Raw genomic sequence first — 15,599 nt, 5'->3', positions numbered from 1 at the left:
CACAAAATATCTCAACATGTCAACTCAATACTGATAAACGTTGGTAACTGATTACTCGGATAAGATATTACGAAACTTGAATAGGGACTCCCCGTTCTTAGCCAATGACACACTAGAAGTCACGTGAAGGTCACGTGATCAATTTGATTGCACCATTAACTGCCTACAAAGATCGTGGAACATAAAAGGGAGTGCGTATGACTTTGAAAAGAGGAAACAATCTTCACCTTCATTATATAAGACGCACCCTATTTTTAAGATGAATTTTTAAGGTAAAAAAGTGCGTCTTATACACCGGAAAATACGGTAGTATCCACATGTGCATAAGTTTTTACTTAAATTTTATTGATATAATAATTTAATATGTGCATTTTTTTTTAATTTGCAGTTTTTCTATACATTAATTGTTACAGGTAATAACACTTGTCGACCAGACCAATTTCAATGCAGAAATCTTCATTGCATACCTGGGCAGCTACAGTGTAATGGATTGAATGAATGTCCTGATCATTCTGATGAAGAAGATTGTCCAGGTAATTTTGTCATTAATTTCTGAGCAGCTTTAATTTTTTTGAAGTTATTGTGTTATATATATCAGTAATGGCCAAGTTTATATATATATATATATGAAGGGAATATTTTTCTCTTGTTCAAATAATGAGGAATTAGTTTCAAAACAGAAATATGAAGAATGGAGGGAAGGAGGTGAGTTAAGTGTCATTTTAATGCCATATTTTTCTTCATAGGACAACACAGTATAGCTCAGATGATTCACAACAATATTTGAATAAGGAAAAAAAAAAAAAAAAGAATGATATACAAAATACATTCTTCATAGGCTAGATCTAGCTGATGTGCTGCTGCCATTTGGCCATTCCTGATATATATTGCAAACTTCATAAGCATAAACCTTAGTTTATGCAATTTAATGTGTTATTAACATTTTGTGGAAATGTTTATACTTATGATTTATTTATATTATGTATTATGCAGAGCCTGCACATCCTTGTGACCTCAATACCCAGTTTGATTGTGGTGGAGGCAAACACTGTATTTCATTAGATTTGGTATGTGATGGCAAAAATGACTGTGGTAATTGGGAAGATGAACCTCAAGATAAATGCCGTAAGTTGTATTGAATTCTATAAGAAAGTTTAGATTGTGCTATTATTATTACTTCTTACATTGTGTTAAATTTCCTTTAAAGGAAAGACCAATAAATTAACAAAAATTAATTTGCAGTAATCCCATCATGATCAGATAATTGACCATGTTGGAGAATATACTGAGAGTATGGTTAACTTGAATATTCAGAAGTCAGATTACATGGTTAACTGAGAGTTAATTTAACAATCCTTTAATGGATTATGTGAGTCATAATTAAGAAATCACTGTGTAATTGTAAAGGAAAATTCCTTTTATTTTTAATTTCAGGCAAAAATGAATGCGAAGTGAACAATGGTGACTGCTCTCAGCAATGTGTCGACTTGCCTGTTGGTTACAAATGTGATTGTTTTAGTGGCTACAAGTTAATAGATAACAAGACCTGTGAAGGTAAAAAATTTTTACATTAATTACTTCCTAGTTATTTATTTAAATGTATCATCTGTTCATCTTTTTAGAAAAACTGTTAAATCATAAAAGGTTTTTCCTAGAAAAGAATTTTACTTGTACAGTCAGTATTTCTCTTTTATATGAAATGAAATGAAAAACTTTTAGAAAAGTTAAAAAAGAAAGAAAAGAACCTGTACATTGCACGTGAGTTTTTTATGGAAATATTTCTCCTAAGTGTATCTTTCATTTAAACTGGTGAGTGGTAATAGGCTGATATCCCCAATAACAGTGAGTCAACCTTTAATATTAAGTAACCACTGTATGAATATGTATGGTAATTATACTCTTCAGCAGATTACTCATTTTCTAGGATTTTTGTAATACTCAGGGTACATCTGTGATAGGCAGAGTTGTTGCTTGTTTTATCTACAGGACAGCCAGCTTGTTAGAAAATTTCTCCCCCTCCCCCATCTGAATAAGCCTATATAAATTTGTTTAAAAGTAGTATTTGAGCATTATCTTTTTATCAGGTAAGTAATGCATGGTGAAATCACTTGGATATATAAAAAAAAACATCACTCAACTTTTTTTACTAGTTGTAATGACAGTAATCTCAGTATGAGATGTCAGCAAATGGGTCACATAAAATTAAGATCAACACCTTAATTGACTTTGTTAGTTTGCCCCAAACTCTTTTGAAGTTTCTTCTTTCTCCTTTACTGTTTCTCTCATCTGGTGGAAGAACTTGACTTCTTGTCCTGTAGACATTGTAAGGACTCCCTACAATAAATAGTCGATTCCCACTATTTTTGTAGTTTAATTCACTTGCAAATATATTGTGGATTTAATGTTGCTATGGTTTTTTATGTTACTCCCACCCACGGAAGGTTATTTGCAAACTTACTGTACATGTTATTGGATAGGCTAAAGATTTCTTCTATTTTTATCAATTTTATATACAGGGTGATCAAAATTAAAGTATCCCTATATAAGGCCTTGTTAAGTGCCATTTAGTGATCCAAATGCTGAGAAACTGCAGGAATACATTGTGCATCATGCAGAAGCAATATATGTGAGAGAGAAAAGTAGTTCAAAAATTTACTCCCAGTGGCATATGAATGGAATTTTTATATCACACAACTTAGTAGGTGCCAGGAGGAATTAAAAAGATGGACGCAAGTTTTTTTTTCCTGACATTCCAGTTGTTAATTCCATCATAAGTGATGGCACTAACTTTGCCTCAACATGCTTTGCTCTTTCTTGCCCATCTATACCAATGGTTCAAGATCAGAGATCTGTTGGCTGTGCTGCTGTGTTTCTTAACATTACAATCTCCAACCAGATCCTATTCATTTGCAGAAACTATACAGCAGAGTTGCATGCCATTCGGCTCACACTTGTTCATATCAAAGAAACCTCCTACCAAAAGTATAATTTATACTTTTGGTAGGAGTTCTTTACGGGCTATCTCTTCTCTGGTGTATAATCCACATCCAGTGCTTGGTCAGGTGCTTCAACTCTTTTACAAAGTGCTGTAAAGACTGCTACTTTTGATGTTTAGTTGTGTTGGATTCCCAGCCACATTGGAATTAAGGAAAATGGCATCACAGATGCATCTAGATCAACTTATACTTTCTCCACATTCTGTCTGATAGTCCCTTGTGCTGACACAGTTTATAAAATCTAAGTTCATTGCCCAATGGCAATACTACTGGCAGTCTAGTCAACATAGGAACAGCAGAGACAAAGTTGTTCTTATTGGCACTGCATAGGTCACAGGCACTGACCATTAGTCATATTCTGGTGAATTAGTCAGATAAGATGACATTTATCTGGCTGAGCTCTATACACTTGGCCAGATGTGGAAAGATTGCATGATGTTTTTAGATTTTTAGAAAACATTAATTTATTCAGACATTTATGGATTTGTTTATATGTAGATACTAAACTCTGTATATACATTTTATTTATTCATTTCTCTTCGTATAATTTTCTATATATATTTTATATTATTCACTAATTTTTATCTCCTTGTAACTATTGATTTACCTATCAGCACCCTCCTGGTATAGTATAACTTTTGCTGTCCTTGCACCATAACACCCCAAATCAATCATTTTTAGTAAAAAAATAAATAAATAATAAAGAATATTTATTTAATAACTTTTTAAGGACACTTCATCATCTAGGCATGTTTGCTCAGTACATATCCTTCCTTGTAGGTAATGTAAATAGTGCTTTTTTTTGGGTAGTGGTTGTGGAATGTAAGGCCTTTCTAGTAATCGACATAGCTATTCAGTCTGTTGCTAATAAAATCACATTCAAGTGCAATTTTATTAAATGCAAATTGTTTAATTTGCATTTAATTCACTATTTATTTAATTTAATTCACAATATTTATTATTAATGCAAAGATTAAATTCCATGTATATATAAACTTTAAACTATCTCTAGTTTGAGGAGATTTAAAAGATTTCAGAATACTAATAATATTCTTTTTTTTTTTTTTGTAGATATCAATGAATGTGATATTCCAGGTTATTGTTCTCAGAAATGTATAAATACAAAGGGGCACTTCAAGTGTGAATGTATTGAGGGCTACATACTTGAACCTAGTAATCACTCTCGCTGCAGAGCACAAGGTATTTACTTAGTTGTCTTGTTAATAGTCACTTTAAATTTCTATATATATATGTGAGTGTGAATTACTATCTCATAACTGCAGATACCTTAAAACATGTGGCTTTATGCATTTAATAATTGCATAAGTCGGTGATTCAACATTTGCAAATGTTAAATAGCTGAATACTGTACACATCAGAAATGTTACTGAAATTAATGTTTTGATGCTTCATTTTTCCTTTAAGTTACAAGGCGTATATTCCAGAAAATCATTATGCAAAAATAAAATGTTGCTAAATGAGAACATTTATATAGGAATATCTGACTGGATTTGCATATTTATAATATGTTACAGAAATAATATACCATTCTGCATCTTCAAGCACTTGTGCATTTAAAAGAATGAAAAAGCATCTGATTACTAACAGTTGGCTATCAAACTGCAATAACAATTGTTATTGCAGTTTGATAGTAATTATTTACTTTTGAAGTAATTACTACATACTCCAAGAATATCTTTTTCTCCAGTTTTCATGTCACTTTTATCATCTCTAATTCCTTTTTACAGTACTCTTTCTCCATTTCTGAGCTTCTTCAACAACCTCCAGAATATCTTACCACCTTCTTGATATTTATTTTTTATGTTCTTACCAAAGTCTTCCCATGACTTTTGTTTAACTAATTTTACAGTTTTAGCTTTCTTACATTTGTCTCTGTATTCTCTAAGAGCATAAGCTGACTTATTTGTCAAGGACTTTTGATATATTTTCTTCTTTTCCTTCACTACCTCTTTGTCCAACATGGAGTTCTGATTTTCCTATATTTGCAGACAACCTCGCCATATGCCTCTCTAGCTGAATCAGTTAATGTTTTCTTCAAGGCTTGCCACTAAATCTCCAAGATTTGGTTCCTGTTCTCAAACTCTTTCATTTTTTCTTCAATAATCTTTGTGTATTTTAGTCTACAGTTCACATCTGAGAGCTGCTCAACTTTGGGGTGCTTAAGGGTCAAAGCTGTATAACTGAGGGGAGACCTCCACATAGCCTTGAATGCAGAGAACCAACCAGGGCTTCTGACCTAATGTCCAATCCTCACCTTCTCGTGGTGCACCCTGTTGGGTATCTACATGGATACTGAACGAACAAGGATGAATTGGCAATTTGGGATTTAGCCGACCAAATTGTATTCTTACCGGTTAAACCAAAATACAAAATGATGGTACAACATGAAAAAATTTCATGCCAGCTGGGGCGTCACCCGGTTAAACAACGCCCCCACTGTTTTCGCAGGGTGAATAGCAAAAAGTCAGCTACTGGAACAAATCTGAAAGCACACCCCAACTCAACATCACCAGAGTTAAAGATCGGTACTATCAACATAAGAAGCCTGAATGGCAAAGAAATGGAGCTAGCTGAGGAATTAGATAAGTACCAGATCAACATAATAGGGGTGACTGAAACAAAAAAGACAAAAACTGGCAAGATCTTTCTGAGCAATAAATACAAAATGTTATATTCAGGCAATGACAATCAAGGAGAAGGAGTAGCCATGGTATTCAACACAAAATACGAGGCTAATCTTCTTGAATGGCAGGCAGTCTCAAGTAGGGTAATGTGGGCAAATATGAGAATGGGGAACTGGACAATGAGACTTATTTGTGCCTATGGTCCCACAGAAGGTTCTACTAAAGTAGAAGTGGAGGAATTTTTTGAGGCTTTAGAAAAAGCAACTGACACAATGAAAAAGTTGGTCCTGGTTGGGGATCTAAATAGCAGAGTAGGAAATGATTGTCAGACATACAAAAATATTATTGGGAAAATTTGGAGAAAACAGCCAAGCTAATAATAATGGCAAATATCTGTTGGATATCTGCTCAGGACATGGACTGGTTATTACTAACACCATGTTCCAACATAAAAATGTGCACAAATTCACATGGAGAGAAGATGCAAGGAATATGGAAAGTCTCATTGACTATGTTATTGTTGATAGTGATGTTCTCTCCCTGGTGCTGTACACCAGAGTGTACAGAGGATTTGAAATTGGAAGTGATCACTATTTGGTCTTGAGCAGGATAAAATTGAATTTCATATTGAAAAGAATAACATGTAAGAAAGTTTTAAAGCAAATAAAAGTTCAGCAGCTCTCAGATGTGAACTGTAGACTAAAATACACAAAAATTATTGAAGAAAAAATGAAAGAGTTTGAGAATGGGAACCAAACCTTGGAGATTCAGTGGTAATCCTTGAAGAAAACCCTGATTGATTCAGCTAGAGAGGCATGTAGTGAAGTTGTCTGCAAGGATAGAAAAATTAGAACTCCATGGTGGACACAGGAAGTTAAAAAGGCAGAAAAGAAGAAAGCATATCAAATGTTCCTGGCAAATAAGTCGGCTTGTGCTCTTAGAGAATACAGAGACAAATGTAAGAAAGTTAAACACTGTGTAAAACTAGCTAAACAAAAGTCATGGGAGGACTTTGGCAAGAGCATAGAAAATAAATATCAAGAAGGTGGCAAAATATTCTGGAGGTTGTTGAAGAAGCTTAGGAATGGAGGAAAGAGTGCTGTAAAAGGAATTAGAGATGATAAAAGTGACGTGAAAACGGGAGAAAAGGATATCTTTGAAGTATGGAGTAATTACTTTGAAAAACTGCTAAATGAACCAAGCAGTGAGGACAGCACAGTGGTAAAAAAAAAACACTAACCAGGCATGCAGTCAGGAATACATACCCATACTTGAAGTAGAAAAAGCCATCAAAGGCTTGAAATGTGGAAAGGCATCACGAGTAGATGATATTCGACCGGAAATGCTGAAATATGGTGGTATAAAAGTCTTACAGTGGCTGCACTGCATAGTTCAGAATGCCTGGAGAGAGGGACTAATTCCTGATTATTGGAGTAGAGCTCTAATAGTACCCATATATATATATAGAAAGGGAAATAAAACTGAATGTGAGAATTATAGAGGTATTTCCCTACTGAGTGTTCCTGGTAAGATATATGCAAGCATACTTGAGAAACGGTTGAGAAGAATTGTGGAAGAAAAGCTTGGTGAAGAACAAGCTGGATTCAGGTCAAATAGAGGCTGTCAGGATCAGATCTTCACTTTATGAGAAATAGTGGAGAAATCATGGGAATGTAACAAAGATCTGTATTTCAGTTTTGTCAATTTGGAAAAGGCATATGACAAGGTGCCAATAGAGAAGATATTCAATACGTTACAGTTATATGGTGTCATTGGGGCATTATATCAAGCAATACTTAGTCTTTATTTGAGTTGTAAGTCAGCAGTTAGAATTGAAGGAAGTACAGGAAGATTATTTAATGTTAAATCTGGTGTGAGAAAGGATGTACGTTATCTATATGGATCACATTATGAAGGAAAGTGGTATTAAACCAGATATCAAAATTGGAGATGTTAATGTATGTTCTTTGCTTTATGTGGATAATGTTATACTTCGAAATAAATCTGCTACTAATCTACAAGATTCACTGATTAAATTGAATAACTGTTGTAATAGATATGGTATGAAGGACAGCAATAAAAAGACAAAGACAATGAAAATAGGCAGAATCATCAAAAATGTGAACTGTATTGTGAATGGAGAACCTGTGGAACAAGTAAAACATTTCAGCTACTTAGGCACGATTTTTAGTGAAGATGGTAAATTAAATATAGCCATAGACAACAGAAACAACAAAGCCGGTATGGTAGGAAGCCAATTGAATAATTTCATATAGAATAAGAGAAATTAGTTGGAAAACTAAATTAGCTGTATACAAGACAGTGTTCAAACCAGTTTTAGCTTATGGATCTGAGAGCTGGGTCAGAAGTAAAACACTTGACCCTTTGGTCAAGTGTTTTACTTGACCAAAGGCTGCAGATATGATGGTCTTGTGAAAGATTAGAGCCATGAACAGATGGCAATATCATATTAAAAATGAGGATATTAGGAAAGAACTTGACATTGTTGGCATCCAGGAATGCGTTAGCAGAGCTAATCTGAGGTGGTATGGTCACTTAAACAGAATGGGCGAGGAAAGATTAGCAAAATAAGTGTTCTCTGCCAGGTTGGCAGGAAAACGACCCAGAGGAAGACAAAGATATAGGTGGATTGATACGGTACAAAGTGCCTTAGACAGTAGAAATGTAAGATCTGATAATGTTGGAGTTTTGGCAAGTAACAGACTGATTTGGAGGAAAATTTTAGATAGGAAATTAGTAATGATGTAAATTTTTCATGTAGTACTATCATATCCTGTACACCGCTTGAGGATACATGGCAGGAATTTGATGATGATGTTTTTCTTTTCAAAATGAAATTCAATTTTATCTTGCTTAAGACTAAATAGTGATCGCTTCCAATTTCAAATCTTCTGTACACTCTGGTGTCCTGCACCAAGGAGAAAACATCACTATTGACAGTAACATAGTCAATGAGACTTCTAATTCCTTGCTTCTTCTCTCCATGTGAATTTGTGCACATTTTTATGTTGGAACATGGTATTAGTAATAACGAGTCCATATCTTGAGGCAGAAATCCAACAGGTATTTTACCAACAAGTTTACCATTATTATTAGCTTTGCTCTTTTCTCCAAATGTTTACAAAATATTTTTGTATATCTGACAATCATTTCTTACTCTGCTATTTAGATCCCCAACAAGGACCAACGTTTCAAAAAATTCCTCCACTTCTACCTTAGTGAATATCTTTTAGGTGATTAATTTCATTGCCTAATGTGAGACCACTATCTTGCTTATTGGGGGCTTGAAGTAGTGTAAAGTTCCAATGTGGGCTTTTGAATAGGATTTTCAGATTATCTTAAAGCCTCTTACACCACTAATAGGTTAGCAACTCTCAGTGGAGGAGTTCCATAAAATATCTGAGTAGGCACTCCTTGGAGGCTGATCTGAACAAACTGGTTCTGTTTAATGTGTAAGATTAGTCAATTTGGACTGGGAACATTATAGCCAGAGTTGATAGCAGTTTGTTATAAGTGGTTAGCAAATGAAGCTAGAAGAGATCTGTGGATAATGGAAATTGAAGTTTAGTGATCATGTTTGCAAAGGTGGTCATTAATCAAATAAACAAAATGTCGAAGAAAACACTAACTTACAGGAATAAAGAAATTATTTTCCTACTTTACAAGGCTTCGATGAGGGTCACATCTCGACTATGTAAGTATGTTCACTTGGGAGTAACCAAGATGATGTCCTGCTTATGGAATTGTGCATATGAGAATAGATTTTAGGGAATGTAGTTTTCAAAGTCAGCATAGGGAAAGAAAGATGACAGAAACAGAACTTTATTATGAAGATCGTATGGTATAGAGAAATGAGATTTTAAAACTTTTGGCAGATGATTGTAGAACATGGTCATCTTTAGAGACTGAGTAAGCATATTAGGTCCAAGTCTTTTTCATTGTATGTGTTGGATATGTGGAATCAGCTGCCAATGGGTGTTGTGGGTGCAAGTTTAATTGATTTCAAAGATAAGATATATTTAGACATTGTGTGACTTGAAGAAGCTCTCCCTTGAAGTTATTCTCTGGAGAATCATGCATAAAAAATATAGCTTTGCTTCATAAGTCCTTATGTGTTTACAATTTATAGATATCAGTTGTGAGTAATACAGTTAGCTCTCACTATGGCAAACACCACTAATACGGAACTCTCAAAGGTTCTGTCTGAATCTTCCATAGATAAAAAGCTGTTCTAAAGAGAATTCACAGCAGCAGCAAACTATTCCTATGGTTCCCACAAGTTTGCTATAGTGAGAGTTTACTGTATTCAGCAGCATATAAATTTGTTCTACATTGCTGAAAAGTAAAATGCAGTCATTACTTGGAATTAATCTGTACAAGTTTCATACATTTCAGTCATTCTTTAATAACATTAGTTTTTATTACTCTAAATCTAGAAGGACAACAGGCCCTGCTTTTTGCAAACAGACATGATATAAGAAAAATTAATCTGGAGACATCAGAATATGTTTCGCTGGTAGCAAATCTTCTCAGCACAGTTGCAGTAGATTATGATTTTCGTAGAGGAACACTCATATGGGCTGATGTTGCTGAAGAGGCTATCAAAAGGTAAGGCAGAACGAATTATGCTGTTTGTAAAGCATGATAGATCATTGCTGTGTATTTAAAATAAATCTTAATTTAGTTTTTGTAAACTTGATGCACTTTGTTAAATTTTGGTGTTGAATATAATTTAACTTCTCAGTTTAAAATTCAAGATCTAAAGATGTGAAAAAATATATCTTAGCAGTTCGATGTGTGATATCCATCTCACTACTGAATGTGTATATACCTTTTTAAAAAAAATTCACACTATACCATTCAGTATTGACTGGATAGGCATTTTTTTTGCTTTAAATGTGAGGTCCAGGAATTGATAATTTTTTTATTTAGAAAATGTCTCATTGATAAACAAAGATACTTTTTTTTGCAGTGTATACTTAAAAAAAAGCATTTTTTACTTTCTTTTAAGAGCACTTTTAAAAAAAATGTTTTTTCTGTAACTTGGAATTTTTGAATGCTGTAAAAGTTAGAAAAATCATTTGCATCACTTCAAGTTCAAAAATTATTTCTGCAACCCAAATACAATTTTTTATGTTCAGTAAAATACTAAGGTTAGTATATATTTTATTCTTTAGTGCTCCTATTGATACTGGAACTCCTGTGACTACTCTAATTGATAGCAATGTTAAGGCAGTTGATGGCATTGCAGTGGACTGGATCTATGGACACATATATTGGACTGACACTGTTAGAAAAACCATTGAAGTAGCTGATAGAACAGGAAAAATGAGGAAGACTTTATTTAGTTTGGACTTGGATGAACCTCGAGCCATTGTCTTGAATCCTTTAGCTGGGTAAGTGCTGCAAAAAGAAAAAAAATGTAACCACCATATATTCTTTATTGTTTAACTACCATTTATGTTCAGATAAAACTCTCATAAAATTTGGAGGATATAAATTAGAGGAAAAGGAGTTAGCTGTTTTTATTTCTAATGTGGATGTCATAGTTGTTAATATTCTCCCTTTAAGGAGAGGAGCTTTAAAATTGTACAATTTAGTGTGATTTTTAAAATAAGAAACTGTATTCTTAAATATTATGGCCTAAAATTACCAAATTGGGAAATGACTTAAGGCAGTCATATAAATGTGCATTTTGCAGTATCATTTTTATATAGTGATGTTGTTTGTTATCACAGAAAAATTGCCATTTGTAATACAATTTCATTTTGAATTGTTTGCTCCTGTAAATGGCCTGATATAAACATCAGTTGAGCACTTGACATTTCAGTAGATCAAAAATAACAAATCTTATTCAATTTCAGCCAGCCAAATGGAGTTATTGCTTTATATAATATCAAATTGTTCTGCCACTTAATATAATATCAAACTGTTCTGCCTGGTAGATGAATTTCGTCTACAGGAACCATAGCTCTACTTCTAGGAATCTGAGGATAGTTTGCTATAAGTTGTTAGCAAGTAAAGCTAGAATATCTGTGGATAATGAAAGCTGAAGTTTTAGTGATCACATTTGCTAAGGTGGTTGTCATTACATCAGATCAACAAAATGTTGCAAAACACTAACTTACTGGAATAAAGAAGTTAATTTTCCCACTCTACGAGGCTTTGAGGGTCACATCTTGACTTATGCAGATATATTCACTTGGGGGGGGGTAACCAAAATGATGTCCTGCTTATGGAATTGTACTTATAAGGATAGATTTGAGGGATGTAGTTTTCAGTTAGCATAACTTGGGGGGGGGGATTCCAGATTATCTAGTCCCCCCACTGTTAGGCCTTACAGATTTAGTCTTTTGTGGGTTATAGCATTCTGGTTGTAGAATACAAATTTCTACATCACATGACTGCTCTTTCTGTTATTTGGTGAAGCTCTAGTAAATGCTGACCAATTAAATTTGACAAAGTTTAAACTGTCAAAGGAGTTTATTAATATGAAATCCTGTGCAATAAGTTGCCTTTCACTCATCTCTCCATCAGCCAGCATTCAACCTTTTTCCACTTTGTTTGAAAAATGGCACTATATTTGCAATTTGTTTAGTAAAGGGCAAATGTGTATGTGTGGGTGAGGGGGAAACTGATTTGAATCATAACATAATGAACAGCTTCTGTAGCTCATCAATATTGACAGTACCATTTTGGTTGGAAAAACATTGATTTGAATCCCTTCTAGGACACGAACCTTTTATCATGGCTTTTCAAGTAAAGGTGAATAAGCCAATCTCGTATAAAGGTGGGAGGATTTTTCATCCTGCAAAACAAGAAACTGGCCAGAAGAATGAACACAGTTTACAGACACAAGGCAGTTAATATGCCTATCTGTAAACTGTGTCTGCTATCACAAGCAGTAATCAGGTCTCTGAGAAGAAGTGAAGACACTTGGCTATGAAAAAAATGGGATGAAACATGAACATTTATAAGGACTTTTGACTAATGACATTTCAGCTGAAAGTGAATTACTTCTTACAGTTGTAGAAGAGTTTCACCTTTTAGAAACTCTTTTTACTTCCCTAAAGCAGGCAAACTTCAGAGAATATGTAATTCACAAACATCCACTTAATGCATTATAATAAATTTAGTTTAATGCTTTATCCAAGTGTGAGCAAACAAAGTTTGCGCCTGAAAGTATCTTCAGGACGGGTATAGTCCCCCAGTCCTGAAGATACTTTCAGGCGCAAACTTTGTTTGCTCACACTTGGATAAAGGATTAAACTAAATTTATTATAGTCTAACCAAGTGAAAAATAAACTTTCAAAATCCACTTAATGCACATTTGCTAAATGTATTATTACAGTCCTGGGAATGGAAGTGGCAAGTAGTACAACTACATTTGGTCAACTCTCACTTAAGCAAACATAGCTGTAACAAACTTGATCACATAACTAACAACTGAAAAGTCCTGAACAGAGCCACATATGCTTTGTTAAACAAAATTCACCATAGCAAACTATCCACAATAAAAAAAAAAAAAAAAAGTGGATAAAAATAAAAATTCCTGTCAGTCCCTTTTGTTTTCTTTAATGAGAGTTGATTGTTAAAAAAAAATTATAAAATATTTTGTGATAAACTTCTTATCATATTCAAAAGTTAATGAGTCTGATGTAACTTTAGATGGATGTTCTGGACTGACTGGGGAGAGCCAGCAAAAATTGAACGTGCAGGTATGGATGGTAGCCAGCGACAAACAATTGTTTCATCTGACATTAAATGGCCTAATGGTCTTGCCATTGGTAAGTTTCAATAATTTTTCTAGTATTTTTGTTAGATCTGTCCAATATCCAATTTATTAATTGGGCAAGTGTAATAACATTACACTTTCCCTATTTAACTTCTGACAATATGATGTATGTTATCAATATAGAATTTATTTCTTTTATCTTCAGATTTTGTAAGTGAAAGGATTTTCTGGGTGGATGCAAAATTGCACATTCTCTGCAGTGCAGATTACAATGGACAAAATCAGCATGTAATCTTGTCTTCTCCAATTATTCTTAAGCATCCATTTTCTATTGATGTATTTGAAGTGAGTATTTTTTTTTCTCTGCCTGTTTTACATGCAGCATTTAGTTTACATAGTAGACTATCATAATTGATGGAAATATTCATGTTGAAAATATCAATCCTTGAGCCACTTAGAATCAAGTGTTAACCATATTTGTTTTTCTAGATTTAAAACTAGCATTACCAAAGTATGCACACAAACACATCCATTGTGTAATAGTACTGAGTGGCCAAGCACATACTACTTGAATGAACTGTTGGACTGATTTTTGCAATCATTTCATCCTTGTGATAGTACAAGAATGGATAGTACACAGTTGTTTAACTCTCTGTACTATTCATTCTTTATAGATATTCAAGACAAAAACTTGACTTAACTTGCCTATAATCGGATTCATACATACATGGAAATATCCTCACGCCACATTGCATCATTATCCTTCATAAAAATATGGTATCATTGAGGCAAAGAAATCACTACCTCAAGTGTGCACCGTTATAAGAATAAGCTCAATATCATCTTGCAAGAAAATGATTTTAACAGAAACTTGTAATGGAACATTAAAATATACTCAATCTAGCACTGTGACACAACCCTACTTAAAAGGCACAGTTCTTTTTTGGGACATGATTAATTTCAAATGTTGCCGTCTCTACATTGGTAGAATGCCATTTGTCCTTCCAAAAGATCACAAAGGCCACAAAAAAAAACCTGCCGTCCCAGATCGTTGATCACTTTGTCAACTGGCACAGCACTAAACTTGTTGCATAGGTCAAAATTTCAATCTGAAAGACTGATTCTGTAGATCCTTGTAATTTAAACAAATGATGCTGAGAAAAGATATTATCAAGAGTGTAGCATTTGGAAAGATTTACAGTTCTAACTTGCGATGTGAAATCTCTGGAGTTAATCACAGCATTTTTTAATTGTTAATCATGCCATTACACCTCTGACCAGTGGTTGTGGTGCTATGTATTCTTGATAACACCACTTATAAAATCTAATGAAACAGTTCTGAATAGTTTCATTTTAACTAGATTTAAATTGATATATTCACTCTTTCTTAAGTAGCTTCAGTTCTGGATGTTTTTTGAGTATTAACTATTCATTAAGTTGTAATTTGCTTTACTTAATTTTAGATGTGCATCTCACAGCCAAGGATGTGAAACATGTAGCCACCCTCAACATTAGATCACTATACCGACCTGGAAAATTACAATTAGTCCAGGAAAATTTAAAAAGACTGAAATGGAGTATTTTAGGTTTATCAGAGACACATTGGTGCAGAGATGGATTCATGGATTTACCAGAAGACTGTACTTCTCAGGAAGATAAGATAACATACACAGAGAAGGAGTTGCATTACTAATTGAAAAGAAACTTACACACTCAGTAATTGAAATAAACCCAGTGTCTCCTAGAATAATAACAGCCAAACTTCAAGCAAAAGAAAAAGGTCAAACAATTAAAATAATCCAAATACATGCACCAGACAGTAACCATTCAGAGGAAGAAATAAAAAATTTCTATGAAGAACTACAACAGGAAATAGATGATCCCAAAAATAGAGAACTCATGATAGTGATGGGAGATTTTAATGCTAAAATAGGACAGTTCACGGCAGACAAAAAAGATGTGATGGGGAAATTTGGATACGGAGAGCTTAACGACAGAGGAGAACAATTACTCCACTTCTGTAAAGCAAACGATCTAATGATTACAAACACATTGTTCTATCAACGCCCTAATAATAAATATACATGGACATCCCCAGATGGTAATATAAAGAACTGCATAGAGTATATCATCATAAACAAACAATGGAAAAGATCAGTAAATAATGTACGAATACGAACATTAAGAAGTTTTGATTTTGAC

At 33.8% G+C, this 15,599-nt stretch overlaps 1 protein-coding gene across 1 annotated transcript in view; it reads left to right on the top strand.

The window, feature by feature from the left end:
- LOC150098511 (very low-density lipoprotein receptor-like) overlaps positions 1–15,599 on the top strand; it is a 108,457-nt gene that overhangs the window by 58,712 nt on the left and 34,146 nt on the right. The window contains exons 7-14 of the mRNA XM_090405667.1: positions 414–533; positions 994–1,125; positions 1,435–1,554; positions 4,068–4,196; positions 10,099–10,270; positions 10,840–11,058; positions 13,331–13,449; positions 13,603–13,742. Coding sequence (XP_090261793.1) covers positions 414–533; positions 994–1,125; positions 1,435–1,554; positions 4,068–4,196; positions 10,099–10,270; positions 10,840–11,058; positions 13,331–13,449; positions 13,603–13,742 — 1,151 coding nt within the window. The remainder of the gene's footprint in view (positions 1–413; positions 534–993; positions 1,126–1,434; positions 1,555–4,067; positions 4,197–10,098; positions 10,271–10,839; positions 11,059–13,330; positions 13,450–13,602; positions 13,743–15,599) is intronic.

Source organism: Typopeltis vanoorti, chromosome 15, assembly GCF_054136105.1.
Source record: "Typopeltis vanoorti isolate ZY-2024b chromosome 15, IOZ_Tvanoo_1.0, whole genome shotgun sequence".
Taxonomy (NCBI): Eukaryota; Metazoa; Arthropoda; class Arachnida; order Uropygi; family Thelyphonidae; genus Typopeltis; species Typopeltis vanoorti.
The sequence above is the reverse complement of the archived record's forward strand: the minus strand, read 5'-3'. Positions and strand labels throughout refer to the sequence as shown.